General features: G+C 47.0%; 1 protein-coding gene across 1 annotated transcript in view; it reads right to left on the reverse strand.

The window, feature by feature from the left end:
- Positions 1–23,498, reverse strand: part of LOC141027321 (uncharacterized) — a 47,097-nt gene extending 23,599 nt beyond the window's left edge. The window contains exon 1 of the mRNA XM_073504322.1: positions 23,374–23,498. Coding sequence (XP_073360423.1) covers positions 23,374–23,498 — 125 coding nt within the window. The remainder of the gene's footprint in view (positions 1–23,373) is intronic.
- Positions 23,499–26,405: the final 2,907 nt, after the last annotated feature.

Consider the following 26,405-nt stretch of genomic DNA (forward strand, 5'->3'; position numbering starts at 1 on the left):
GTGACAAGTAGACCGACTCCTGCCTGCATCTACTACTATTACTCCACACATCGACCGCTATCCAGCATGCATCTAGAGTATTAAGTTCAAAAGAACAGAGTAATGCTTTAAGTAAGATGACATGATGGAGAGGGATAAACTCATGCAATATGATATAAACCCCATCTTGTTATCATCGATGGCAACAATACAATACGTGCCTTGCTGCCCCTGCTGTCACTGGGAAAGGACACCGCAAGATTGAACCCAAAGCTAAGCACTTCTCCCATTGCAAGAAAGATCAATCTAGTAGGTCAAACCAAACTGATAATTCGAAGAAACTTGCAAAGATAACCAATCATACATAAAAGAATTCAGAGAAGATTCAAATATTGTTCATAGATAAACTTGTTCATAAACGCACAATTCATCGGTCTCAACAAACACACCGCAAAAGAAGATTACATCGAATAGATCTCCACGAGAATCGTGGAGAACTTTGTATTGAGATCCAAAGAGAGAGAAGAAGCCATCTAGCTAATAACTATGGACCCAAAGGTCTGAGGTAAACTACTCACACATCATCGGAGAGGCTATGGTGTTGATGTAGAAGCCCTCCGTGATCAATGCCCCCCTCCGATAGGATGCCGGAAAAGGCCCCAAGATGGGATCTCACGGGTACAGAAGGTTGCGGCGGTGGAATTAGGTTTTCGTGGATGCTTCTGTTGGTTTGGGGGTACGTAGGTATATATAGGAGGAAGAAGTACGTCGGTGGAGCAACATGGGCCCCACGAGGTTGGAGGGCGCGCCCCCCTGCCTCGTGCCCTCTTGGTTGCTTTCTTGACGTAGGGTCCAAGTCCTCTGGATCACGTTTGTTCCGAAAATCACGTTCCCGAAGGTTTCATTCCGTTTGGACTCCGTTTGATATTCTTTTTCTGCGAAACTCGGAAATAGGCAAAAAATAGCAATTTGGGCTGGGCCTCTGGTTAATTGGTTAGTCCCAAAAATAATATAAAAGTGTATAACAAAGCCCATTAATCATCCAAAACAGAATATAATATGGCATGAAGCAATAAAAAATTATAGATACGTTGGAGACGTATCAATTGGTCGATCGTGAAGACGTACGACTACATCAACCGCATTGTCATAACGCTTCCGCTTACGGTCTACGAGGGTACGTGGACATCACTATCCCGCTCATTGCTATGCACCATGATACGTCCATTTTGCATCATGCTTTTATATCAATATTTATTGTATTATGGGTTGTTATTACACATTATGTCACAATACTTATGCCTATTCTCTCTTATTTTAGAAGGTTTACATGAAGAGGCAGAATGCCGGCAGCTGGAATTCTGGGCTGGAAAAGGAGCAAATATTAGGGACCTATTCTGCACAACTCCAAAAGTCCTGAAACTTCACGGAGGCACGTTTTGGAATTAGTAAAAAATACTGTCGAAAGAATTAACCAGAGGGGGCCCACACCCTGGCCACAAGGGTGGGGGCGTGCCCTACCCCCTGGGCACACCCCCCTATCTCGTGGGCCCCCTGGCAGGCCTCCGGTGTCCATCTTCTGCTATATGAAGTCTTTTACCCTGAAAAAATCGGGAGGAAGCTTTCGGGAGGAAACACCGCCGCCACGAGGCAGAGCTGTTCTGCCGGGGAAACATCCCTCCGGGAGGGGGAAATCATCACCATCGTCATCACCATCGATCCTCTCATTGAGAGGGGGTCAATCTCCATCAACATCTTCACCAGCACCATCTCCTCTCAAACCCTAGTTCATCTCTTGTATCCAATCTTTGTCCCAAAACCTTAGATTGGTACCTGTGGGTTGCTAGTAGTGTTGATTACTCCTTGTAGTTGATGCTAGTTGGTTTATTTGGTGGAAGATCATATGTTCATATCCTTTATGCATATTAATACCCCTCTGATTATGAACATGAATATGATTTGTGAGTAGTTACGTTTGTTCCTGAGGACAAGGGAGAAGTCTTGCTATAAGTAGTCATGTGAATTTGGTATTCGTTCGATATTTTGATGAGATGTATGTTGTCTTTCCTCTAGTGGTGTTATGTGAACGTCGACTACATGACACTTCACCATTATTTGGGCCTAGGGGAAGGCATTGGGAAGTAATAAGTAGATGATGGGTTGCTAGAGTGACAGAAGCTCAAACCCTATTTTATGCGTTGCTTCGTAAGGGGCTGATTTGGAACCATATGCTTCATGCTATAGTTAGGTTTACCTTAATACTTCCTTTGTAGTTGCGGATGCTTGCAATAGGGGTTAATCATAAGTGGGATGCTTGTCCAAGGAAGGGTAGTACCCAAGCACCAGTCCACCCACATATCAAATTATCAAAGTAACAAACGCGAATCATATGAGCGTGATGAAAACTAGCTTGACGATAATGCCCATGTGTCCTCGGGAGCGTTTTCCTTTATATAAGAATTTGTCCAGGCTTGTCCTTTGCTACAAAAAGGATTGGGCCACCTTGCTGCACTTTATTTACTCTTGTTACTTGTTACCCGTTACAAATTACCATATCACAAAACTATTTGTTACCGATAATTTCAGTGCTTGCAGAGAATACCTTACTGAAAACCGCTTGTCATTTCCTTCTGCTCCTCATTGGGTTCGACACTCTTACTTATTGAAAGGACTACGATAGATCCCCTATACTTGTGGGTCATCAAGACTCTTTTCTGGCGCTGTTGCCGGGGAGTGAAGCGCCTTTGGTAAGTGCAATTTGGTAAGGAAAAATTTATATAGTGTGCTGAAATTTACTGTCACTTGTTACTATGGAAAGTAATCCTTTGAGGGGCTTGTTCGGGGTATCTTCACCCCGAACAGTAGAGCAAAGAGTTGCTCCTCAACCTATTGAACCTACTAAAAATGTTTAACTTTGAAATTCCTTCGGGTATGATAGAGAAACTGCTAGCTAATCCTTTTACAGGAGATGGAACATTGCATCCTGATTTGCACCTAATCTATGTGGATGAAGTTTGTGGATTATTTAAGCTTGCAGGTATGCCCGAGGATGTTATCAAGAAGAAGGTCTTCCCTTTATCTTTGGAGGGAAAGGCATTGACATGGTTTAGGCTATGTGATGATATGGGATCATGGTACTACAACCAATTGAAATTGGAATTTCATCAGAAGTTTTATCCCATGCATCTTGTTCATCGTGATCGTAATTATATATATAATTTTTGGCCTCGCGAAGGAGAAAGCATCACTCAAGCTTGGAGGAGGCTTAAGTCAATGTTATATTCATGCCCCAATCATGAGCTCTCAAGAGAAATTATTATTCAAATTTTTTATGCCCGGCTTTCTCTCAATAATCCCTCCATGCTCGATACTTCTTGTACTGGTTCTTTTATGATGAAGACTATTGAATTCAGATGGGATTTATTGGAAAGAATTAAACGCAACTCTGAAGATTGGGATTTCGACGAAGGTAAGGAGTCAGGTATAACACCTAAGTTTGATTGTCTTAAATCTTTTATGGATACCGATGTTTTCCGTGAGTTTAGCACTAAATATGGACTTGACTCTGAGATAGTAGCTTCTTTCTATGAATCCTTTGCTACTCATGTTGATCTCCCTAAGGAGAAGTGGTTTAAATATAATCCTCCCATTGAAGTAAAAGTAGTTGCACCTATTAAAGTTGAAGAAAAGACTATCACTTATAATGTTGATCCTATTGTTCCTACTGCTTATATTGAGAAACCACCTTTCCCTGTTAGAATAAAGGATCATGCTAAAGCTTCAACTGTGGTCCGTAAGAGTAACACTAGAACACCTACACCCCCTGAGCAAATTAAAGTTGAACCTAGTATTGCTATGGTTAAAGATCTCTTGGCCGATAATATTGATGGACATGTTATTTACTTCTGTGATGAAGCTGCTAGAATTGCTAGACCTGATACTAAAAATAAACAAAGACCTATTGTAGGCATGCCAGTCATTTATGTTAAAATAGGAGATCATTGCTATCATGGCTTATGTGATATGGGTGCTAGTGCAAGTGCAATACCTCATTCCTTATACAAAGAAATTATGCATGATATTGCACCTGCTGGGATAGAAGAAATTGATGTTACAATTAAGCTTGCCAATAGAGATACTATTTCACCAGTTGGGATTGTTAGAGATGTTGAAGTCTTGTGTGGGAAAGTTAATATCCTGCTGATTTTCTTATTCTTGGTTCCACACAAGATAACTTTTGTCCCATTATATTTGGTAGACCCTTCTTGAATACTATTAATGCTAAGATAGATTGCAAAAAGGATGTTGTTACTATTGGTTTATAGGATATGTCTCATGAATTTAATTTTGCTAAATTTCGTAGACAACCCCATGATGAAGAATTGCCTAGTAAAGATGAAGTTATTGGTCTTGCTTCAATTGCCGTGCCTCCTAATGATCCTTTAGAACAATACTTGCTAGACCATGAAAATGATATGTTTATGCATGAAAGAAGGGAAATAGATGAAGTATTCTTTAAACAGGGACATATTTTGAAACACAACCTGCCTGTTGAAATTCTAGGGGATCCTCCTCCACCCAAGGGTGACCCCGTGTTTGAGCTTAAACCATTACCTGATACTGTTAAAATGCTTATCTCGATGAAAAGAAGATATATCCTGTTATTATTAGTGCTAACCTTTCAAAGAAGGAAGAAGATAAATTATTGAAAACTCTGAAGAAGCATCGTGCTGCTATTGGATATACTCTTGATGATCTTAAGGGCATTAGTCCCACTCTATGCCAGCACAAAATAAAATTGGAGAAAGACGCTAAACCGGTTGTTGATCACCAAAGATGGTTAAATCCTAAGATGAAAGAAGTGGTAAGAAAAGAAATACTAAAGCTTCTGGAGGCAGGTATAATTTATCCCGTTGCTGATAGTCAGTGGGTAAGTCATGTCCATTGTGTCCCTAAGAAGGGTGGTATTACTGTTGTTCCTAATGATAAAGATGAATTGATCCCACAACGAATCGTTACAGGTTATAGAATGGTAATTGATTTCTGCAAACAAAATAAAGCTACTAAAAAGGATCATTACCATTTACCTTTTATTGATCAAATGCTAGAAAGATTATCCAAACATACACATTTTTGCTTTCTAGATGGTTATTCTGGTTTCTCTCAAATACCTGTGTCAAAAGAGGAACAAGAAAAGACTACTTTTACTTGCCCTTTCGGTACCTTTGCTTATAGACGTATGCCTTTTGGTTAATGCAATGCACCTGCTAATTTTCAAAGATGCATGATGGCTATATTCTCTGATTTTTGTGAAAAGATTGTTGAGGTTTTCATGGATGATTTCTCCGTATATGGAACTTCTTTTGATGATTGCTTGAGCAACCTTGATCGAGTTTTGTAGAGATGTGTAGAAACTAATCTTGTCTTGAATTGGGAGAAGTGCCACTTTATGGTTAATGAAGGTATTGTCTTGGGGCATAAAATTTCTGAAAGAGGTATTGAAGTTGATAAAGCCAAAGTTGATGCTATTGAAAAGATGACGTGTCCCAAGGACATTAAAGGTATAAGAAGTTTCCTTGGTCAAGCCGGTTTTTATAGGAGGTTAATTTAAGACTTCTAAAAAAATTCTAGGCCTCTAACTAACCTCTTACAAAGAGATGTTCCTTTTGTCTTTGATGATGATTGTGTAGAAGCATTTGAAATAATTAAGAAAGCCTTGATTTCTGCACCTATTGTTCAGCCACCTGATTGGAATTTACCCTTTGAAATTATGTGTGATGCTAGTGATTACGCCGTAGGTGCTGTTCTAGGACAAAGAGTTGATAAGAAATTAAATGTTATTCAATATGCAAGTAAAACTCTAGACAGTACCCAGAGAAATTATGCCACTACTGAAAAAGAATTTTTAGCAGTTGTATTTGCTTGTGATAAGTTCAGACCTTATATTGTTGATTCCAAAGTAACTGTTCACACTGATCATGCTGCTATTAAATATCTTATGGAAAAGAAAGATGCTAAACCTAGACTTATTTGATAGGTTCTCTTGCTACAAGAATTTGATTTGCATATTATTGATAGAAAGGGAGCTGAGAACCCCGTTGTAGACAACTTGTCTAGGTTAGAGAATGTTCTTGATGACCCATTACCTATTGATGATAACTTTCCTGATGAACAGTTAGCTGTCATAAATGCTTCTCGTACTGCTCCATGGTATGCTGATTATGTTAATTACATTGTTGCTAAATTTATACCACCTAGCTTCACATACCAGCAAAAGAAAAAGTTTTTTTTATGATTTAAGACATTACTTCTGGGATGACCCACACCTTTATAAAGAAGGAGTAGATGGTGTTATTACACGTTGTGTACCTGAGCATGAACAGGAATAGATCCTACGCAAGTGTCACTCCGAGGCTTATGGAGGACACAACACTGGAGATAGAACTGCACATAAGGTATTGCAATCCGGTTTTTATTGGCCTACCACTACTAGGAAAAGGGCTATAGATGGAATGGCCACTAATGGCGCACCAGACATGTGGTGCGCCATTGCTATGTAGCAGTGGCGCACCGTGTGCTGGTGCGCCATTAGTGTGAAATACACTAATAGCGCACCAGACACACGGTGCGCCATTAGTAACAATTTTTATTTTTTTTATTTTGCCAGACATACTAATGGCGCACCAGGACATAGTGCGCCATTACTAGTTGTAACTAGTAATGGCGCACTAGCAACATAGTGCGCCACTAAAATATTTTTTTTATTTTTTACTTTTTTGCAAAACTACTAATGGCGCACCCGGGGCAGTGCGCCATTACTATTTTAAGCTAGTAATGGCGCACTGCTCCCCCGTGCGCCATTAGTGTTTTTTTGCAAAACTACTAATGGCGCACCACCAGCAGGTGCGCCATTAGTAACCAGGGTTACTAATGGCGCATTATGTGGTGGTGCGCCATTAGTAACCTGGGACGAGCTAGATATTTTGGACAGCCACACCTACCCACTCACTTTCCCCACTTCATTCTCTCCTCCCTCCTCCAAGCTTGTCTCGGCTGCCTCCTCCTCCTCACCTCATTTGCAACATAAATTCATCCAAATTACGTGGTTAAAGCCCTTTTTTGATAGGTAAGTAAGGGGGAAGCTATCTTTATGTTGTTCTCCCTCCAACAACGTGCACATGCACTTTTTATGTCCTAGCTAGATCTATGTATGTTTGTGGTGTTGCATATGTTTGTGGTGTTGCATATATGTTTGTGTTTGCAGGTACCGGTATTTGAAATGCGATAGTTGCCAATATTTTGCCGGAATGTTGATTCATTTCCGTTTCGGCGAGAATTTTGGCACTATGCATTCTTTTTTGTCCTATTTTTAGGGAAAGTCATGCCAAATTTTTTCTTGGTTCTAAAATATCATTTTTCTCTACCCCGCAGGTGACCATGGTCCGCACGATGACCGAAGGCATCGTGAATAGGTTTTTGAGCTCCGCGAAGGCCGAGATGCTTGAAAAGAACGAGACGGAGATAAGATGTCCGTGTCGAAGATGCAAGCTGAAGAGCCTTATTGCGGACCCGGATTCCGGGCAGGTGCGGGACCACCTGCTCTTGCGTGGTTTCATGGATGGCTATCGGTGTCCATGGGGGTCGGGCAAGAAATGAGGATGGGCAGCAAGACAACCACCGCGGCTCGGGCGGGCGAGAAGACGAAGAATCTCCAGGACATGATCACGATGGTGATGCTGTACACAGTCATCATGTAGAAGATGCCGGACATGATGATGAGGAAGATGCGTGAGCAGACGAAGGGCATGATCATGAAGATGAAGATGCCGGCGGAGCAGACGACGATGGACCATCGATGGGCTGGGTGCAGGACTCTCATATTCAAGACCTGCTTCTCAAGCAGACGAATAACGCAAGAGCTGCCGCCTGAGAGAAAGCCAAGCTGGATCAACTGGAGATAGACGTGGTTACTCCATTGTATGAAGGATGCAGGCCCGAGGATACCCGCCTGAAAGTAACGCTCATGGCTCTGGAGATGATGGTAAAGCACAAAATGACCGACGCATGCTTCGACGAGAACATGTCATTCTGGCACGAACGTCTTCCCAAGGGGAACAAGTGCCCGACCAGTTTCGAGGAGGCAAAGAAAATCGTGTGTCCTCTGGATTTACCGCACGTGAAATACCATGTGTGCATGAACAATTGCATCACTTATCGGGACGAGCACACGGAGTCTACCATATGTCCGGTGTGCGGTGTCACTCGATACAAGAAGAGGAAGAAAGCTCCTCGAAAAGTGGTGTGGTACTTTCCGATCACTCCTCGTCTGCAGCGGTATTTTGCGGACCCTAAGGTAGCAAAGCTCTTGCGTTCGCACGCGGATAGGGAGGAGAAGCGAGAAGATGACGCAAATGATCCGGAGATAAATAAAAAAGACAAGATGCTGAGTCACCCTATGGACGGGAGCCAGTGGCAAGCGTTGAACTTCGAACACCCAGAATTTGGGAACGATCCAAGGAACATCGTGCTGGGCGCGAGCACCGATGGAGTCAATCCGTTTGGCAGCCAGAGAAGCACACATAGCACCTGGCCTGTGTTTGTGTGGATGTACAACCTTCCCCCCTGGTTGTGCATGAAGAGGAAGTACATTCACATGAGTATGCTAATTGAAGGGTCGAAACAACCAGGGAACGACATCAATTTGTATCTGGGGCTGCTGGAAGAGGAGCTAGACACGCTGTGGAAAACGCCAGCCAATACGTGGGACGCCGCAGAGAAAGAATATTTCCCTATGAGAGCCGCACTGCTCACGACGGTGCACGACTATCTCGGTTTCGGATATCTCACGGGGCAGGTGGTCCACGGATTTTCTGGATGTGTCAGGTGCATGGATGACACAACGTATCGCCAGCTAGATAGAGATCCCGGGTCTTCGAAAACCGTGTTCATGGGACATCGAAGGTGGCTTCGCGACGATGACCCGTGGAGGAAACGCAAGGATCTGTTCGATGGTGAAACCGAACCCCGAAGACGCCCGTGTACGAGGAGCGGCGAGGAAATAGACGAGCTGTTGAAAAATTGGAAAGATTGCCCACTGCCAGGAAAGAAGCAAAAGGCGCCAGAGCCGGTAAAGAAGCGAAAGGCGCCAGAGCCACTGCTGAAGGTATGGAAAACGAGGTCTGTTTTCTGGGACTTGCCGTACTGGAAGATCCACCGTGTGCCTCACAGCCTTGATGTCATGCATATCACGAAGAACGTGTGCGAGAGTCTGCTTGGTACCCTGCTCAACATGCCAGAGAGGACCAAAGATGGGCCGAAAGCAAGGGCAGACTTGAAATCAATGGGCATCAGGGAGGAGCTTCACGCTAATGATGATGATGATGATGATGATGAGGCGAAGCAGGACACGGAAAGTCGTCGCAAAGGCAAAAAGGCCAAGAAGATCGGAAATGACTTCCCTCCCGCGTGCTTCACTCTAAGTCAGGAGGAGATCGATCAGTTTTTCACGTGCCTCGTAGGAGTAAAACTTCCTTACGGTTACGCGGGGAAGATAAGCAGATACCTAGACTCAGTGAAGCAGAAGTTCAGCGGGATGAAGTCTCACGACTGTCACGTGCTGATGACGGAGATACTTCCAGTTGTAATCCGTGGGATCATGGACGCGCACGTCCGTGAAACGCTATTTGGCCTATGCAACTTTTTCGACGTCATCTCTCGGAAGTCGGTTGGCGTGAGGCAACTCAGAAGGCTACAGGAAGAGATCGTGGTGATACTATGCGAGCTTGAGATGTACTTCCCTCCCGCATTCTTCGACGTTATGGTGCATCTGCTGGTCCATATCGTGGAGGATATCATCCAACTCGGGCCGACGTTCCTGCACAGCATGATGCCGTTCGAAAGGATGAATGGTGTCATCAAAGGATACGTTCGCAACATGTCACGTCCAGAGGGAAGCATAGCCAGGGGCTTTCTGACCGAAGAGTGCATCTCCTACTGCACGAATTATCTAGGCATCGAGAACCCCGTTGGTCTGCCCATCAACAGGCACCTCGGCAAGCTCGCTGGATGGGGTCACCGTGAGGGTCGCCGCGAAATGCATGTCGACTTCGATGGTCGACTCGCCGACTTTGAAAGAGCAAACCTAGTCGCGCTACAACACATAGACGTGGTCGATCCTTGGGTGGTAGAGCACAAAACGTTTATTGAGAAGACGTACAATGACCGAGGCCAACAGAGGACAGACGGAGATATAATCAAAGAGCACAACTCATGTTTCACGCGTTGGTTCAAGCAGAAGCTTCTGTCGTACCCTTTACATGAGGATTCTTCCGCGGAAGAACAACTCATATTCGCCTTGTCACAGGGCGCCGAGCACAACCTGATGACGTATGAGGCGTACGATATCAACGGCTACACATTCTACACCGAGGACAAGGACATGAAGAGCGATGGTTATCAGAACTCCGGGGTAACGATGGAATCCTACACCGGTAACGATAAGGATAGATACTACGGAAGGATCGAGGAGATCTGGGAGCTGAGCTACGCTGGAGAGAAGGTCCCGATGTTCCGTGTCAGATGGGCCAAGAGCGTCATAAAAGAAGATCGGTATTTCACCACCATGGTTATACCCGAAGCCAAATCCAAGACCGCAGGCGCAAACGTCACCGCGAAAAATGAGCCATGGGTACTGGCTTCCCAAGTGGACCAATGCTTCTTCATTACCGACCCATCAAAGCCCAGTCGTGTTGTCGTGAGGAGAGGCAAAAGGAAGATCATCGGAATGGATGGAGTCGCCAATGAGCAAGACTTCGACAAGTACGGCGACCCGAAGATGGAACATGACGACGACGATGAAGTATTAGCATACACCACAAGAAGAAGCAGGACCACCCTACCTAAAGGACGTGCGTTCAAGAGAAGAACTCCATTTACGAAAAATAAGGGCAAGAAGATTGTGAACAGATAGCTAGCTAAGATCAATTGTATTTAAATTGTAGCCTTCATTTCTCGATTGTATTTCATGGGCACCATCTCCCCCGCTCCACCGGCCGCTGCCGCCGACCCCCCGCACCCTCCCCCACTCCACCGCCGCCGCCGACCCACCGCACCCTCCCCCGCTCCACCGGCCGTCGCCGACGACCCCCCGCACCCTCTCCCCCGCACCCTCCCCGGCCCGCTCCACCGTCACAAATGAATGCAACTAAATTTGCAAAAAAAGCAAATTTGATTATATTTTCAAATAACAAATTTGATGATATTTTTTAGAAAATCATTACTGTTTTTATATAAAAAATATTACTGTTATGATTTAAACAAGTTTGAACATATTTAAACACAAATAAATATCAAACAGCATTTTAAATGCTTAAAAACAAAAATTGGGGAGCCTGGGAATCGAACCCAAGACCTCCTAGTGTGTGTGTTGCGTGCTGACCAGTCGGGCTAGTGGGCGTGTTCTGATGGAGATAGGGTTAGGTGGAATATAACCTGACCAGTCGGGCAAGTAAGGAAAACAAAATTCTAATGGCGCAACAGGGGGAGGTGCGCCATTAGAATCGACGTACTTATGGCGCACCAGGGGGAGGTGCGCCATTAGAATCGACCTACTTGTTCCCCTCGCACTGTCGCCTCCCTCCCTCCCTCGCTCGCCAGATCCCCCACTCCTCGACCCCAATCGTACGCCGCCGCCCCCTTGCTCCGCCCCCTCCGTCCGCCGCGCCTGCACGTCGTCCGCCGCAGTTCGACGACTAGAAGGAGGTTCGCTTTTGTTTCCCCAATTCCTCTCTAGCCATTTCTTCCCTGCCCACGCTGGGGATTAGGGTTTGATGCTTTGGTGCCTTCCCCGAGGAGGAGCAGCGCGTCCACCTGCGCCGCCCCGACCCACTGCGTAGCGCGTCCACCTGCGCCGCCCCGACCCACTGCGCAGCGCGTCCACCTCGCCGAGGAGCAGCAACGCGTCCACCTGGGCCAAGGTGCGGCTCCCCACTTGGGCCATCGAGGTCACGTACGCCGCCGAGTCCGGGAAGCGCCGCCAACTCCCAGACTGGTCCAAGGCACCCGCCCCCGTCTCCGTCTGCCCATAGCCCAACACAGTCCCCTCGCCCCCTCCTGCCAAGGTGCGGCTCCCCCCTCTTCTTGCCTCCCGCTTTCCCCTTCTTGTACTCCAAAATGCTTCTTTGGAGTATATTAGCTGTCAAATTTAGTCTATCTTGAAGCTTGGGAGCTTCTTTAGCAAGTTCACTGTAAAATTGAGTACAAGATCACTGAAAATTTTCTGGAGTGTATGTTCTGCAGTCACTGAATTTTCTCGAGTGCATGTTTACTGAATTTTCTGAAGTGTATGTTCACTGAAAATGTGTTAGGATTTCATGGCCATCCTAGCTAGCTGCTAGGTGGAGAACGTGTTAAGTTTGAAATCAACTTGACTGAACATCAACTTGTTCTGGTTTAGTGTAGAATCACTTAAGTAGATGGAGTAGTTATTTTTTATACTCTCACTGAAGACTGTGTTGCTAAATCGACATCAAGTTTAGGAACAAGTGTGTTCCTAAATAATCTTCAGTTTCCACTATATTTACTGTCAAGTCTGAAATTTTCATCTTTACTGTCAAGTCTGATTTGCCTCTGAACATTGGTTACAGTAAATTAGTGGTTAACTAGACATAAGGATTAGATCTTAGCTAGTGCTCTTTTCAGACGGCTTGTTCTCAAAATTTGGTACTCCATTAGAGTAACTTAATTCTCAATATTAACCGTTTCAGTTTCTAACAAGTTTCTTCCATGTGTTCTGAATTAAGTACAGTCAATGATCAAGTGATCTCTTCTCCAAGTTGCCTGAAATTGAATCAGTCATTTAGTTAACTTGGATTTTTTTTCTAAAATCTGTACATTTAGTCAAGTTTCTTCCATGTGTTCTGAATTAAGTACACTATGGGATCATTTTATTTTACTGTACATTTGCTTGCAACTGGTTTTAGAAGTATTGCTTGTTTTCCAATTTATGCTGTTTTTTGATATTTTATGCCAATTAAGTGTATTACTTGTGATGATGCTGCTGCTGTTGTACTACTTGTGATGATGATGCTGCTGTACTACTTGTGATGCTGCTGCTACTACTTGTGATGCTGCTGCTACTTGTGATTTTGTCAAGTGATGCTGCTGCTACTTGTGATCTTCTAAAATGACCCCTTTCTCCTGAAATGTTGATTAATTTCCGTTTCGGTTGAGAATGGGGCACTCCTAGGTCAAGAAAATTAGCAAAGGTCATGCCCAATTTTCTTGACCTAGAAGGTGCCCGATTCTCAACCGAAACAAAAATTAATCAGCATGTATCTTGACATCAACCAATAGTAGTGATCTAGTGCTTTAGTGGTTGGATTAGTTTAGTATTTTTTCACACATTCAGACACCCTTGCTTGCCATGTGTGTGAGAGAGATAGTGAGAGGAGACAAGAAGAAGGGGGTTAGGAAGATGTTGCCTGCTCATCAAAGCTAACCATCTCCCCCTTTTCACCCCTTTTCCTTTCTCTTTTGTGGGTTGCAAGGAAGCTACTGGTTCCATCCCACAACACCTAGCAACAACACACTAACAGGTTCCATCCCAAAACACCTAGGCAATATCACAAACATCTCTCAATTGTTCCTTGACAATAACCATCTTTTTGGCGACATTCCTCGAGAATTAGGTTATTTGGTCAACTTAGAGATCTTGTTCCTTGACAATAACCAACTTTTTGACCAAACTTTTTTCCTATTTAGAGCGAAACATGGCCCACAACGATGAGGCCAGCGGTTCGGGCGGCAAGCAATTCTGGGAGCTGTCCCAGGAGATGGAGGAAGAACCTCACCGCTATGAGGACGCCGCGGAAGACACCGATCCTGACTACACAACCCCTAGTGGCGTCGGGGATGACACCACTGATGGTGCCGCCGAGGATGCCACCACTGATGATGGCGGCGGACGCACAGATGGCAGCCAACCGAAGAGGCAACGGAAGGACCGGCGCCCGAACATGCTCGGCACCGTCAAGGAGGAATTTACTGAAGTGAACTCCGACGGGCATCCAACGGCGCCCAAACATGTAGTCAAGGGGTACTCGGTTCAGCTCGGGTGCATTCTCCGGAGCACCGTCTCGATCAACACCGAGAACCTAAGGCATAAGGACCGAGAGAATTTGCGCTGCCTCCTCTTCACGAAGCTGCACGAACGATACAAGTTCCCCAATGAGTTTGCAAACACATGCCTCTCAGGGAATAAAGTGAACAGTGCCGCCCTCACGAGGATGAGCACGGCCCTATCTACATGGAGAAGCACGGTGAAGGCAATGATTGAAAAAGGTGATAGTTATGAGAAGATCAAGGCGAAATATCCTTTGATGAGCGAAGATGACTACAAGGAGTTCAAGATCAAGTGCGAGAGCAGCGCAACCTCCGAATCAAGTCAGTGGGGGAAAGAAATGCGGCAGTTGAACTTAGGGGTCCACCAACTGGGAACGACGCTCACCGCCATTGTGCCTACCTTGATTCAGGGGCTGACGACGTGGATTGCGGGCGGCCAACAGGGGCCTCCCCCGGTTCCCAGCTTCACGGCCAGCAACTCGCACAACGCGCAGGCGGCGCCATTGGTGTCTCCGGCGGAGGCGGTATTCATGTCTCCGGCGCCGGCACTGGCATTGGAGCTTAATGCACCTGGGTGTACGCCGGCCGGCACCTCGCCAGCAAGCGGCCCCTCCGTCAGTTGCACGCGCACGCCCGCCGTTGGCGGTGCCTCGACATTAGCCGAGCTCGACGGCATCACGGTAACTAAGCCTCTCGGCCGATGACTTCATCTCCTTGCCTTTGACTGGGCATCCCTGACGCCCTACATGTTTTCGCAAGGCGCCACCGATGTTCCTTGCACTCTCCTGCACTTCGTGGGCGGCGAGTTGGTCGATGTCGCCAAGGGCAGAATCGTTCAACCGGGCAACCGCGTGTTCCACGGTAATCCGATGCCACCCACCTTCTATAGGGTTGAACTGGTTCGGGTACTGCCAAGCTGCGACGAGTTGTTACCTCCGATTCGACCCGCTGGGGCCGACGAAGATGATGTGATGACCCTCAGCGCCTGTGTAAGCTGGCCCCTGCTTTGGCCGAAGTGCCAGATTCGTTTGGGGGCGGGGGACACCACCCCACAGACAAGACCGCCAGTCGTGCCAGCGCCAAGCCATGGCAAGAACGCCGCAACGCTACCAGACCTGCCGGACATCCCTATGGCACAGGATCCGAACATGCATATGGCACAGGATCCGGACGACGATGACAACGACGACGGTACATTTACCAACGTCGATAAGTACTTTGCCGAACATGGGTACGGTGACGAGTTCTGCGGGCCTCCTTCTCAAGAACCCAACCCTCAAAAAGACGACCGCGATCTAGCTGGTACGACGGAGAAACCCAATTGCAACAGGCGTCGTCTGGCGTTCAGTTCTCAGGAGACGCCTCCAGCTGCCGCCTTCACCGAGCCTCAGATAGCTGAGGTGCCAAATATTATCAGCCCCAACACGCTCAAGAAGGCGGTCTGTGAGCAGAACTCGATCCCATTACAGCAGATCAAGAAGAAGGGACGGAAACGAAAGACTAACAAGGGCGCCAGTGCGAGCCAACCGGCACCGAGTACGATCCGTGCTCAGGACGGACCACCTTCACCTAAGGATATCTCGAGGAGGGTGCATGTGGCGGGTAGGCCGATGCTACCGACAAATATGCTCAATGCTGCAACCGGTGCTATGCGGAGTCTGCATGACAGTGTTCTTTCTTTGGAGAAGCGGCGTCTCAGAGAGAATGATGTGGCATACCCGGTTTTCGTGGCCAAGGTGCCAGAGGGCAAGAGCTTTGTGGATAGCGCCGTCGGGGGTACGATCGTCCTGCGATTTGATGACATCTTTGCTATGCTTAACCTTCATCCGTTGCACTACACCTTCGTTCAGCTGTTTTCGCTGAGTATGGAGATGCGGATCATTAGAGACAAGACCCCGGACATTGTGATAGTCGACCCCTTCTACATGCGTGCCAAGATCTTGGGCAGCGCTGGGGACCGGCAAGTCGCGAGTTCACACCTCGAAGGCGTCATTCTGGCAAACCCAGATAAGGATAACTTCCTCGTGCCTTACTTTCCCGAGTAAGTCATCTCCTAACTGCCCCGTAACATATGATTTCTTAGATTTCGATCGTTCTTTTTTTTTCTAACATTCCGTGTTCTGTGCAGTGACACACATTGCACACTCATCCTCTTAAGCCCGAAATATTCCATGGCCACGTATCTCGACCCGGACCGTGACTCCAAGATAGACTACACAAATATCAAGAAAGTTCTTGATGATGCTCTCCCCGGCTACGCCGCATCTTGAGGCACCTTTAAGAGGCCAGTTCGTAGGTACGGCAGGCACGTGTTCACCCACAATACGACGTTCCCCTGCGTCAAGCAGCCGCCTGGCGGTCAGAAGGATGCCTACTACGCCCTCCATCACATGCGGGCGATCGTGCGGGACCATAATCACCTTCTGCTACCAAATAATCTCAAAGATTGGGCCGCAAGCTTGGGGGCAATCCAGGACGCGGACATCCGACAAGAATTCTTTCGCATCCAGTCGGAGTTTGCAGAAATCATCCATCAAGATGTCCTTCGTACCTCGGGGCAGTTCTACCTCAAATTTCAACCGTCCAACAACGAGATAGACACAACGCTACAAATGCAGGCTGACAACGCCCGCGACTTCATGACCATCACGACAGACGGCGGCTTCATCCACGCTCCGGTCCCATGAGTCGAGTCGAAAGTTGTGATGCTATGTGTAGTTCTGAAACATTCATTAGCTCATGTTGTAATTAAACTGTAGTGAACTTGTATGTCTCTTTGGTTTGGACAGTCGTTTAACTTAGATGTAATCGATGCTATTTGTTAGTAGGACCATGAATCGTGCTATTAATGTCTTGCTTTTCTCTTCCGATCCTTTTGTTGCATACTTATATATTGCTTATGTATTGTCTGTTGTTTGGCTAGTGCATAGAGATGCCATCGTATGTCGTGTACAAGGGTAAGGTTCCCGGAGTCTACGACGACTGGGAGGAGTGTCGGAGACAGGTTCACCGTTTCAGCGGTAACAGTTACAAAGGGTACACCACTAGGGCGGAGGCGGAATCTAGATACGCGCGCTATCTAGCGGGAGAGAGGAGGGAGCGTTGGAGGAACCGGATGAAGACCAGTTTCATCGCGATGATGCTCATCGTGATGACCGCATCTCTCTTCTATGTGATGGTAGTGTAGATGATCGATATCGACTTGTAATGTGAAGACAAACTCGCTACTCGCGGTCTCGAGACTTGTAATGTTCTATCTTCGTTCGGTCTTTTGAATTTGGAGACTAATATGATGAATTGTATTCGGAGACTAATCTTCTATTGTATTCGATGAATCTGTTGTTGCTGTGTCCTGCTGCTTATTTTCTGTCCAATAATATATTGTAATCTGTGCAAAAATCAGAAAAGAAAAAAAATAATCCCTAATATACATACTAATGGCGCATCACGCCAACGTGCGCCATTAGTATGCCAAAGGATACTAATGGCGCATCCCAGAGAAGTGCGCCATTAGTATGCCAGAGGGTACTAATGGCGCATCACCCAGCAGTGCGCCATTAGTATGCCGAAGGATACTAATGGCGCATCACACTGCAGTGCGCCATTAGTATGGCAAAGCACATGGGTATATATGGCCCCCTGGGAGGCATACTAATGGCGCACCGTGGCCTATACTAATGGCGCGCTGCCCGGTGCGCCATTAGAGTACCAGATACTAATGGCGCACCAGCGGTGCGCCATTAGTAAAAATTACTAGTGGCGTGATGCTAGTGGCGCACCAGTAGTGCGCCATTAGTAGGCAAAACTGGTGCGCCACTAGTAAGCCTTTTTCTAGTAGTGTACTCTTTTCAAAGATGCCCGTAAGTTTGTCTTGTCTTGTGATGAATGTCAAAGAATCGGTAATATTAGTAGACGTCAAGAAATGCCTATGAACTACTCACTTGTTATTGAACCATTTGATGTTTGGGGCTTTGATTATATGGGACCGTTTCCTTCCTCTAATGGGTATACAGACATTTTAGTTGCTGTTGATTACGTTACTAAGTGGGTAGAAGCTATTCCAAGTAGTAATGCTGATCATAATACCTCTATTAAGATGCTTAAAGAAGTTATTTTTCCGAGGTTTGGAGTCCCTAGATATTTAATGACTGATGGTGGTTCACATTTTATTCATGGTGTCTTTCGTAAAATGCTTGCTAAGTATGACGTTAATCATAGAATTGCATCTCCTTACCACCCACAATCTAGTGGCCAGGTAGAATTGAGTAATAGAGAGATCAAATTAATTTTGCAAAATACTGTCAATAGATCTAGAAAGAATTGGTCCAAGAAACTTGATGATGCATTATGGGCCTATAGAACTGCATATAAAAACCCTATGGGTATGTCTCCTTATAAAATGGTTTATGGAAAAGCATGTCACTTACCTCTCGAACTAGAACATAAGGCATATTGGGCCATTAAAGAGCTCAATTATGACTTCAAACTTGCCGGTGAGAAGAGGTTATCTGACATTAGCTCACTTGATGAATGGAGAAATCAAGCCTATGAGAATGCCAAACTGTTTAAAGAAAAAGTTAAAAGATGGCATGACAAAAGGATACAAAAGTGTGAGATTAATGTAGGTGATTATGTGTTGCTATTCAACTCTCGTTTAAGATTTTTTGCAGGAAAGCTTCTCTCTAAATGGGAAGGTCCTTATGTTATCGAGGAGGTCTATCATTCCGGTGCCATAAAAATCAACAACTTCGAAGGCACAAATCCGAACGTGGTAAACGGTCAAAGAATCAAACATTATATCTCAGGTAATCCCATAAATGTTGAAACTAATGTTATTGAAACCGTAACCCCAGAGGAATACAAAAGGGACACTTTCCAGAATGTTTCAGACTCCGAAAAGGAATAGGTATGTGGTACGGTAAGTAAACCGACTTCAAAATAGTTCTAATGGCAATTTTTCTCCATTCTAGAATATTTAAGAAAATAGGAAAATAAGAAGTAGTCCGGGGAGGACACGAGGCATCCATGAGGGTGGAGGGCGCGCCCTACCCCCTCGGCACACCCCCTGCCTCGTGGGCACCTCATGTGCTCTCCGGACTCCGTTTTCTTGCACGATACTTCTTTTGGTTGGTAAAAACTCATTATATAATCTCCCAATGGTTTTGACCACCGTACCACGCAAATATCCTCTGTTTTTGTTTCGATTTGTTTCTGCCGCAGATTAGAGCAAGATGTCTTCTCAAGAGTCAGTCGGGGAGAGTCGGGTGTCTCATCCGGCACCGGGTCTAGGAGCAAATAGCGATGCCTAGCACTTTGGGCCATCAACGGAGGAAGAGATGGAAGCCGACTTGAAAAGGATAGATGCCATAGAGGAGGATCAAGAAGTTACTTCTCGTTTCGGGGCCGGATTCACGATGGGGGAACTACAGAGCTCATATATTCCAAACTCGGTCATCCCTTCCAATGTTAGATTTCTCTCTTATGAAAATATGAAAAAGAGTGTCACTTGTTCTCCCGCAGCTATGCAACATCCTTGGGTGAAAGGAGCTTTAGCCGTCACGGGCAAGCTCCGTAAGGAAATAATGGACCTCAAGCAGCAACTCAATAAGCACGAGGAAGAGAATCGTATCCTGAGGGGCATCATCGCCAAGAATACAACATCACCACCTTCGAAGAAAGAGACATAAATACATGGGTATGGCCACTCCCCTTGGCAACTGCCAAGCTTGGGGTAGGTGCCCCGGTATCGTATCACCATCACACTCCTATCTTTACCGTTTTTCTTAGTTCGATCTTTTTGGTAATATCTTGATCTAGTAGAATAAAGTTTTAGTATGATCTAGTTTTGAGTTTTGCTTTATGATCCTCCTATGTAATCGAGTCCGTGAGCTATATATAATAAAGATTAGTTTTGAGTCAAGGGCTTGATTATCTTGCTATGATCTTGAGGGAATAATAGAAAAATAAAGAATAAAAAGAAATAAAGAGATCATATTGATCTTATGTAGAGTAATGACTTCACATATAAAGAGTATGATGAATAAAATTTGTTGAGAGTTGACAAACATAGTTTTGGTCATCGTTGCAATTAATAGGAAGTAATAAAGAAAGAGAGGTTCTCACATATAAATATACTATCTTGGACATCTTTTATAATTTTGAGCACTCATTAAAATATGACATGCTAAAGAGTTGATGTTGGACAAGGAAGACAACGTAATGGGTTATGTTTTCTTATATCCGAAATAAAGTATATTGTCATGGATCATCCAACATGTTGAGCTTGCCTTTCCCCCTCATGCTAGCCAAACTCTTTGCACCAAGTAGAAATACTACTTGTGCTTCCAAATATCCTTAAACCCAGTTTTGCCATGAGAGTCCACCATATCTACCTATGGATTGAGTAAGATCCTTCAAGTAAGTTGTCATTGTTGCAAGCAATAAAAATTTCTCCTTAAATATGTATGATTTCTTAGTGTGGAGAAAATAAGCTTTATACGATCTTGTGATGTGGAAGAAATAAAAGCGACGGACTGCATAATAAAGGTCCATATCACAAGTGGCAATATAAAGTGACGTTCTTTCGCATTAAGATTTTGTGCATCCAACCATAAAGCACATGACAACCTTTGCTTCCCTCTGTGAAGGGCCTATCTTATTCTTGTCTTATACATTATACAAGAGTCATGGTGATCTTCACCCTTCCTTTTTACATTTTATCCTTTGGCAAGCACATTGTGTTGGAAAGATCCTGATATATATATCCAATTGGATGTAAGTTAGCATGAACTATTATTGTTGACATTACCCTTGAGGTAAAAGGTTGGGAGGCAACACTATAAGCCCCTATCTTTCTCTGTGTCCGATTAAAACTCCATAACCATAAGTATTGCGTGAGTGTTAGCAATTGTGAAAGACTAAATGATAGTTGAGTATGTGGACTTGCTGAAAAGCTCTTATATTGACTCTTTCCTATGTTATGACAAATTGCAATTGCCTCAATGACGGAGATTATAGTTTGTTAGTTTTCAATGAAGTTTCTGATTCATACTTGACATGGTGAATAGATTGTTACTTTAGCATAAGAAATTATATGAAAATATTTATATATGTTGTTGTTATCAGAATGATCAAGATGCCCTCATGTCCGTATTTTATTTTATCGACACCTATATCTCTAAACATTTGGACATATTTTTCGATATCGGTTTCCGCTTGAGGGCAAGCGAGGTCTAAGCTTGGGGGAGTTGATACGTCCATTTTACATCATGCTTTTATATCAATATTTATTGTATTATGGGTTATTATTACACATTATGTCACAATACTTATGCCTATTCTCTCTTATTTTACAAGGTTTACATGAAGTGGGAGAATGCCGGCAGCTGGAATTCTGGGCTGGAAAAGGAGCAAATATTAGAGACCTATTCTGCACAACTCCAAAAGTCCTGAAACTTCATGGAGGCACGTTTTGGAATTAATAAAAAATACTGGCGAAAGAATTAACCAGAGGGGGCCCACACCCTGGCCACGAGGGTGGGGCGCGCCCTACCCCCCTTGGCGCACCCCCTGTCTTGTGGGCCCCCTAGCAGGCCTCCGGTGCCCATCTTCTGCTATATGAAGTCTTTCACCCTGGAAAAAATCAAGAGGAAGCTTTCGGCACAAAACACCGCCGCCACGAGGTGGAACCTTGGCGGAACCAATCTAGGGCTCTGGTGGAGCTGTTCTGCCGGGGAAACATCCCTCTGGGAGGGGGAAATCATCACCATCGTCATCACCATCGATCCTCTCATCGAGAGGGGGTCAATCTCCATCAACATCTTCACCAGCACCATCTGCTCTCAAACCCTAGTTCATCTCTTGTATCCAATCTTTGTCCCAAAACCTCATATTGGTACCTATGGGTTGCTAGTAGTGTTGATTACTCCTTGTAGTTGATGCTAGTTGGTTTATTTGGTGGAAGATCATATGTTCAGATCCTTTATGCATATTAATACCCCTCTGATTATGAACATGAATATGATTTGTGAGTAGTTACGTTTGTTCCTGAGGACATGGGAGAAGTCTTGCTATAAGTAGTCATGTGAATTTGGTATTCGTTCGATATTTTGATGAGATGTATGTTGTATTTCCTCTAGTGGTGTTATGTGAACGTCGAGTACATGACACTTCACCATTATTTGGGCCTAGGGGAAGGCATTGGGAAGTAATAAGTAGATGATGGGTTGCTAGAGTGACAGAAGCTTAAACCCTAGTTTATGCGTTGCTTCGTAAGGGGCTGATTTGGATCCATATGTTTCATGCTATGGTTAGGTTTACCTTAATACTTCCTTTGTAGTTGCGGATGCTTGCAATAGGGGTTAATCATAAGTGGGATGCTTTTTCAAGGAAGGGCAGTACCCAAGCACCGGTCCACCCACATATCAAATTATAAAAGTAACGAACGCGAATCATATGAGCGTGATGAAAACTAGCTTGACGATAATTCCCATGTGTCCTCGGGAGCGTTTTCCTTTATATAAGAATTTGTCCAGGCTTGTACTTTGCTACAAAAAGGATTGGTCCACCTTGCTGCACTTTATTTACTCTTGTTACTTGTTACCCGTTACAAATTACCTTATCACAAAACTATCTGTTACCGATAATTTCAGTGCTTGCACAGAATACCTTACTGAAAACCGCTTGTCATTTCCTTCTGCTCCTCGTTGGGTTCGACACTCTTACTTATCGAAAGGACTATGATAGATCTGCTATACTTGTGGGTCATCATATCACCATGATCTTGCGTGTGTGTAGGAAATTTTTGAAATTACTACGTTCCCCAACTAGTATATCATTAAATGCAAAGTTAACAACCACGGCGACTCATGAAAGCATAATTGGTTCAAGGTACATGAACAAAGTGACACGGCTGCAGGATCAGGCCCACACAACTTAAGGATAATGCAGCCCGGAGGGCGCCCTCATTTGATCAAACCCAAAAGTCACCTAGCACCGGTGTTGTAGAAGCGTCGAGGTAGCTGAAGAAGCGTGCCGCGAAGATTGATCCTTGCAACCTAGGCGGCTCCGGAAGCCTGGGGAGCTCACGTGGCCCAGGGGGCTCCCAAGGGTCCGGGGCCTCCTGAGACGCGACCGCTGAGTGCCTGGCCTCATGAGACGTCATATACAGCATGCTGCGAGAAGCGCTGGTATGAGGCGCCCATGTTCACTATGGTGAACGGCATGCAGATGTAGTTGCAGGGCTAGCCCCCACTACGGTAGACGCGCGATGACCAGAAGAGGTCCTGTGAAGCGGCCATGTTGAGGCCCGGAATGTTGACGCAGACGCGCAGACCGCCACCCACGTCGGGGGCGGCAGCTGCACTGGGGGATCGCGCGGGGGGGCGCTCGCCATGCATGGCCTGGGCTTCCTGAAGCTCCTCGGTCGCCTTGGTGATGAACTCTCGTGCGCCTGGCGCCTCGCGCACCGAGGCACGCCTCCAAGTGGTGCCCGAACACCTCCCTCGTCGCACCGGTCAGGCCGGAGGCTCTCTAGCCGGAAGCCCTCGAGCCCGTCCTGAGGGAGGCACCGGGCGCGCCTTCCTATGCGGGTGGGAGAGGCGCCCCAGCAGCGGGCGCGGAGCCTGAGGCGCCGCTAGCATGCATCTTGGCCTCCTGACGGCTCTTGGGGAGGAGCTGCCTCTTCTTCGCGGGGGTGGCCTCCAGAGGCAGGATGCCGCCTTTGTCATCAGAGTTTTCGGGCGTTGTGGCTCGGTAGGCGCGTTCAAGAGAGCAGAGTGCATCCTTCTCATTGCAGGCGACCATGATGATGCCGCTGCACCTTGGCATCTTGAGGACATTGTAGCCATGATGGACAGCCGCCATGAACTTGGCGAGGGGAGGGTACCCCAGGATGGTGTTGTACGGGAGGTTGATGTGGGCGACGTCGAAGTCGATGAGCTCGGTGTGGTAGTTGTCGCGCTTGCCGAAGGTGACAAGGAGGTGCACCTGCCCCAGGGGGGCAGTGGAGCCGTCGGTCACCCCTGAGAATGGCTTGCTGGGCATGAGCCAATCATAGGGCACATGAAGCATCTCGAACGTCTCGACGGAAAGAACATTGAGCCCGGCGCCACCGTTGATGAGAATCTTGTTGACCGAGACATTGCTGATGGTGGGCGCGCAGAGCATGGGGAGCGCGCCAGCGGTGGCCGAGCACTTGAGGTGGTCCTTGGAGTCGAAGGTAATGCCATACTGCGACCACCTGAGGGGACGCGCGACCTCAAGCTTCGGGAGGGCCGCGTACACCTCACAGGAGAACTACTTGAAGATGCGGTTTGAGGCAGGGGCCTGGGCACCACCTAGGATGCAGGCAATCACGCGGGATTCCTGGAAGCCCCCAGCCCCATCATCTTGTCGGTTGTCATCATTCCTTCTTGGTGGCGGCGGCAGCGGAGGGAGGCCGGTATTGTCCTGAGGACGGGCCTCACGAGGCTGGTCGCGCCAGGGGCCGTCGCGAGGCTGATCACTCCAGCGGTCCTCGCGAGGTTGGTCGCTTTAGTCCTGGCGAGTGTTGCGATTGTCCCAGTGACCTACACCATGGCTGAAGCCACGATCACCACGCTCGGGGCGGCGGCCGAGGCGCTCGTCACGGAGTGCCCTGAGCTCCTGGCAATCATTGGTGTTGTGGTTGTGCACGTCATGGAAGACGCAGAATGGGCAGTCATCCTTGGGAGGTTCATCGTGGTCACGGTCGCGCTTCGTCTCGGGCTCTGCTGCCAGTACCGTGGGTCCCTTGCACTTTGCTTCATTTGGCCTTGGCTTTATTGTGTTCAGGGTCAGCCTCAGGGTGTTAGAGGAGGGAAAGGCGGCCCTCTTCAGCCCTGGCACACCTGTCTGCCAGGTTGAACATCTCCAAAGCCGAGCACAAGTCGTCGTGGATTGAGAGCTCCTCGCGCATCTTGACATCCTTGACACCCTCGGTGAACGCCAAGATGATGGCTTCATCCGAGGCCTTCGGGATCTTGGGGCAGACGTTCGTGAAGCGCTGCATGTACTTGCGGAGAGTTTCACCCGGCTGCTGCTTTACACGTCAGAGGTCGTTGACAGCAAGGGCGCCGTCGCGGGTGCCTTGGAAGTTGGCGATGAACCACTCACGGAGCTCATCCCACGACGACATCGAGCCCTCTGGAAGGTGCAGGAACCAGGAGCGCGTGCCGTCCTTGAGGGCCATGGGGAACCAGTTCGCCACGACCTTGTTGTCACTATTCGCCGCCTCGATTCTCAGCGAGTAGAGCTGGTGAAACTCCGCTGGGTCGGGGGTGCCGTCGTAGCGTGGAGGCAGGTCTGGCTTGAACTTGCAGGCCAAACAATGTGGCGAAGCTCTAGTGTGAAGGCGCGACAGTCCGCTGCACTCATGGGCGCGGCATGCCCGAGGGGAGCTTGCTCTTGACATCCACGCACCGCAGCCTCGAGCGGCGCGTGGTCCTGATGCTGGCGCGGTGGTGCGGGGAGCACACGTGTGTCACCTTGTGGCCGCTGCCCCACCTGGCAGCTTGTCTCATCCCGAGCAGGTGCCGGTGCCCCATGCAGAGGGTCACGCAGGGGCACGTCGCACCTAGGCTCGGGGTCGGTGCCGTGCAGAGGAGGAGGAGGAGGCGCGCCATGGGCCACGTCGCCCGCCCGGGAGGGCGGGGGATGGACCGAATGGGACGGTGCCGGGGCCTCACTGGCGGCGTTGACGAGCTCGGTGATGCGCCCTAGCCAGGCATCGTAGCCCTCGTTGGCGGGGCGGTACCGCAGTAGCTCGCACGCCATGAATAGCACAGCCTGCGCATTCGCCAGCCCGTGACGACCGTGGGAGGACGACGCCACGCACGGAGGGCGGCAGCGACGAATCCTGCTGCTTGTGAGCGGCACGGTCAATGGCAGCGTTAGCTGCGGGAGAAGCAGAGTGGCGCAGGAAACCGCAGCCCACGCGTGCCGTCTGGGTGACGCAAGCAGCCCGATGCTCGACGCAGATTTGGCGGGGGTCGGCCATGGGAGCGACGGAATGGAGACGAACTTATCTATAATTTTTGATACGTCGTTGGCCATGGAACCTGATAAGTCTCCAACGTATCTATAAATTTTGATTGTTCCATGCTATTATATTATCTGTTTTGGATGTTTTATATGCATTGATATGTTATTTTATATTATTTTTGGGACTAACTTATTAACCTAGAGACCAGTGCCAGTTTCTGTTTTTTCCTTGTTTTTGAGCTTCCCAGAAAAGGAATATCAAGTGGAGTCCAAACGGAATAAAACTTTCGCGATGATTTTTCTTG

This window comes from Aegilops tauschii, chromosome 7 (genome assembly GCF_002575655.3).
Source record: "Aegilops tauschii subsp. strangulata cultivar AL8/78 chromosome 7, Aet v6.0, whole genome shotgun sequence".
In the NCBI taxonomy this organism is placed as follows: domain Eukaryota; kingdom Viridiplantae; phylum Streptophyta; class Magnoliopsida; order Poales; family Poaceae; genus Aegilops; species Aegilops tauschii.